Genomic DNA, 4,002 nt, shown 5'->3' with positions numbered 1-4,002 from the left:
CTCAGTTAATTCACGCGCTGGTTGCTAGTATTACATTCTCATCTAAATAATTGTGCTAATTAAGCTATTTGTTTTGTTTTGTCGTTTTTCTTTTTTCTTTTTTCATCTTGAATTTGATCGGTGGGTGCATTTAATTTATACAATTGTGCAACAGCCTAACACATCCCACGTGGCTCATACATTTCCTAGATTTTCAGCTTTCTATTCCCAGCATCATGTGATTAAACAGGCCTCTATTGGTTTTTATATTTGGATCCACCATGCCTCTTTTTGGTGCCATCATCATCATTGTAATCTAACCAATACTATAATAATGCTTTGCTTTGTTTTGCTACCCCTCCTCCTCCTCCTCCTCCTCTCATAGCCTCTCTCCATCAAATGATCAATCACTTAACAGCTGCCTCCCACTGCCCGTACATCTTGTTTCTCTCCTTTGTGGGAATTCACTGTGTCTAGATGCTACTAACACATTTTTAAGGAGCATCATTCATCATTGTTTTTGTGTTCAATGTGGATAAGTGCTTTAACTAACCAGCTGTGAAGGTTTGTCGGTTGTGTAGTAGTAGTTTACAACTTTACATACATAAGTGATAAGTCCTTCACTGAAAGAAAGCACTGCATTAAGGCCAAGTCACCACTCTCCTCTTCCATTGGTGGATCTTTTTTTTTCTCTCTTTTAATAGGGAAACCATTGGTGTGTGTTTCAGCTTTGCTGATCCTTCTGTTGTTTCTGCCAATCTCTGTTAGTATTTAGACCCTTTTGATATACGAAGCCTTCAATTACAATGCTTTACTTCCTCATATCTTTCGTCTCCTTTCTCATCCTTTCCAAGTCTTTCACCAGCAGGCCTTTCTCATCAGGGGAGAGAGGGATCAAACCAGGGTCAATTGGGTTTTGGGGGAGTCTTTCAAGTTGGTTAGTTTCTAGGCTCAAGAAAGGAAGCACAACAGGCACCACCCCTTTTAGTTTTTTTCAGTTTTCTCTTGGCATGTCATTGAAAAAGAATAGTTTAGTGTCTAAGGTGGAGAGTGAGGAGGAGGAGGGGAATGTTTCTCTCTTGGATTTGCCTGATTTGCCATTGGAATGCATCCTTGAGCACCTTTCACCAGCTGAATTATGCAGGGTGGCAACAGTGTGCACATCTCTGAGGGATAGATGTAGGAGTGATCATTTATGGAAGAAACACATGGAGAGGAAATGGGGTAAGGTGTTTGGTGATGCTGCTTATAGGCAATGGAAATGGCATGTAGCTTCCAAGAACAGAGAAAAAATCTCCTCCAACCCGCACAATCAGAAAGGAATATTTGCTTTCCTTCGTGGTGGTTTTCTCCCCTTCATATGGATCAAAGCAAAATCAGAAAAGGGCACAGAGTCAAGTAGCTCATTACCAGAAGATTCAATAGCAGCTTTATATCTTTCTCTTGAAAGTGGCAAATTTTGGTTCCCTGCTCAAGTCTATAACCGTGAGGTAATTGGAGCCACATAATCTGATTCATGACTTTTATGCTTCTCTTAATCTCAATGACTAAATACCAATATTATGTGGAGATATAAGGTGAGTTTGATGGTTAAGGGAGAAGGTAAGAGAGAAAAGGTCGCGAGTTCAATTCACTCTTAACAAAAACTAACACTAACAAGCTAACATTTGTCTTCCTTTTTGGGAATTTTGTGTAATTGTTTCACACTTTCCCTTTTCAGAATGGTCATGCTGGGTTCATGCTCTCATGTTATGATGCCCAACTATGCTATGATTCTCGATCCGACACTTTTCTGGCAAGGTATGTGGAAAAGTTGACTCCTTCAAAGTTGAGATTAGATACCAAACTACTTGTCTATGTGTACATGCCCTACTATTCCTGTGGTTAGAATTTGATGACATACCAAAATCTTAACAGCTTAACCTTTTATTGGATGGCTTCTTTTCCTAAATTTTTAAAGGTTAATAAGTCCATGCTTTTGTGGCAGGTACTCGCCTCATGGGAGATGGACAACTGAGGAAAACATACAATGGGACCGGCTAAGAGTGCCACCAATTGCTACTTCTCCACATGCTCTTCACATCTCTGACTGTTTGGATGACTTGAGACCTGGAGATCACATTGAGATTCAGTGGAGAAGAAACAAAGAATTTCCTTATGGTATGTCTCAGCCTTGTTCACTTGTTGGACTAATTTATTAATTATCTCCACTAAATGGTTCAATCATACTTTTGTCAAGAACTAATATTAATATTAAATTTGGTCATGATATATATGCATTGGATTATTTTGATTGAATAATTTTTGAGGTGTTTTATTGTAGGTTGGTGGTATGGTGTCATTGGTCATTTGGAACAATGTCAAGGACATGGGAACCATTGCCATTGTCACTATAATGGTAAGAGAATTCACTTTTACATTGAATTGTAACTTGTAGTAAACAGAATTAAACAGCTTTTCTTATATTTTTCTGAAGTTCAAATCAAGGGTATAATAGAATTTGGGCTTTCATCATATGGAAAACAAGAACAAAGTTGCAAATAAGGCAAAATTATAAGCTATTATAGCCTTATGTTAAGAACTTTTGGTCTTATAAACTCATAAAGAATGTGTTACCCCATCTGGTTGTGCTACTTGCAAAACGAAGTTTTAGCTGTATAACTGACAAAAGGAAAGTGTTGCTGACAACAGATATAGTGATTTTGGAGTTCACACAGTACACTGCTGGGTCCAGATGGAGACAAACCGTGATAAACAGAAAGCATCATATAGAAAAAGGCAATGAAATAGATGGTTTTTATGGAGGAATCAGGAAGCTGCATAGCAAGGAAGAAATTGCAAGGTGGAAGAACCTCTGGCCAACTAAAATTGTGATACATGATTGACTTGATTAGAATTTTTGTAAATTAAGCAGTCACCCTTCCTAAAATGTGAAGGATTACTTTTGTCACAGAACGATGTCATTCCTAACAATAGGTATAAACTTGGAAAGAGTTTATGGAAGAATTTTCAGAGGCTGTAACATCTGTAGCACGACATAACAAATAGTGGATATGTTGCAGCTTTCTTATACGTGTCTATATATAATTTTATAGAAGAACATTGGTGCATAGTGCATACTCCTGTTTAGCTGAAGCAGAGAGAAGGTTCATTAGCTCCTTGATTGTGATTAGTTTTCAAGTTGGCAAAATTGTGTAGCGGTTTGGCTCTTACTCGGAGAACAAAATTAATTAAGCGAGATAATTAGAGATGGCAAAAATATCCATATTTGTGGATAATCATGATTTTTTGTGTCTAATTTGCTTAAATGCTCTTTTATTAATATAGATATTCTTTTGTAACAAGGGGAAAAGAAGAAAATAAAAAACATGGACCATATGCAAAGTCATCAGTGCTTGTTGCAACATGACTAAGCATTCTGATCTAGCCCCATTTTTTCTAAAACATCATAATAAAAGTTACATTCTCTTAAGAGTATGCAACAATAGAATCATCCAATCCTTTTCCAAAAACTTACAAATAATATCATGATTACAGTTGCAGTTAGTTATAAGAAGTTATTTGAGTAGTTAGTTGATTATGATAGTTAGTTGGTTACTAGAAGTTATTTGAGTAGTTAGTTAGTTATGACAGTTAGTTAGTTACTAGAAGTTATTTGAGTAAGTTAGTTGATTATTCAAGTTAGTTATTTTTTGTCTTTGTATAAATAAACCAACTTTGTAATACTTTGATGAATGAATCATAAAACTGTTTTTCATCTATCTTTCATTTCTGATATGGTATTAGAAGTTTTTGCTTTTGTGCCTCTTGCTTCCTATTGATGCTATTTCTTTTTTTTTTCTCTCATGGCCATGGCTGCCATTGATGATTCTAATCCTTTCATTCTACATTCTTTCAACAATCTTGGCATTGCCTTAATTTCTCATCCTCTTACCGGTGAAAACTACAATTCTTGGAAGAAAGCAATGCGCATGACTCTTCATGGGAAGAATAAATATGGGTTTGTCGATGGTTCAATTCCTG

At 36.4% G+C, this 4,002-nt stretch overlaps 1 protein-coding gene across 1 annotated transcript; it reads left to right on the top strand.

The window, feature by feature from the left end:
• The first annotated feature begins 252 nt into the window (after nucleotides 1-252).
• LOC114406627 (F-box protein At2g32560-like) lies at nucleotides 253-3,263 on the top strand. Its single transcript, XM_028369387.1, has 5 exons — nucleotides 253-1,469; nucleotides 1,700-1,779; nucleotides 1,967-2,139; nucleotides 2,303-2,377; nucleotides 2,671-3,263. Exons 1-5 carry the CDS (start codon nucleotides 786-788, stop codon nucleotides 2,862-2,864), a joined length of 1,206 nt encoding a protein of 401 aa, XP_028225188.1. The 5' UTR covers nucleotides 253-785; the 3' UTR covers nucleotides 2,865-3,263.
• The last annotated feature ends 739 nt before the right edge of the window (nucleotides 3,264-4,002 follow it).

The sequence above is a fragment of the Glycine soja genome, chromosome 3 (genome assembly GCF_004193775.1).
Source record: "Glycine soja cultivar W05 chromosome 3, ASM419377v2, whole genome shotgun sequence".
In the NCBI taxonomy this organism is placed as follows: Eukaryota; Viridiplantae; Streptophyta; class Magnoliopsida; order Fabales; family Fabaceae; genus Glycine; species Glycine soja.
The sequence above is the reverse complement of the archived record's forward strand: the minus strand, read 5'-3'. Positions and strand labels throughout refer to the sequence as shown.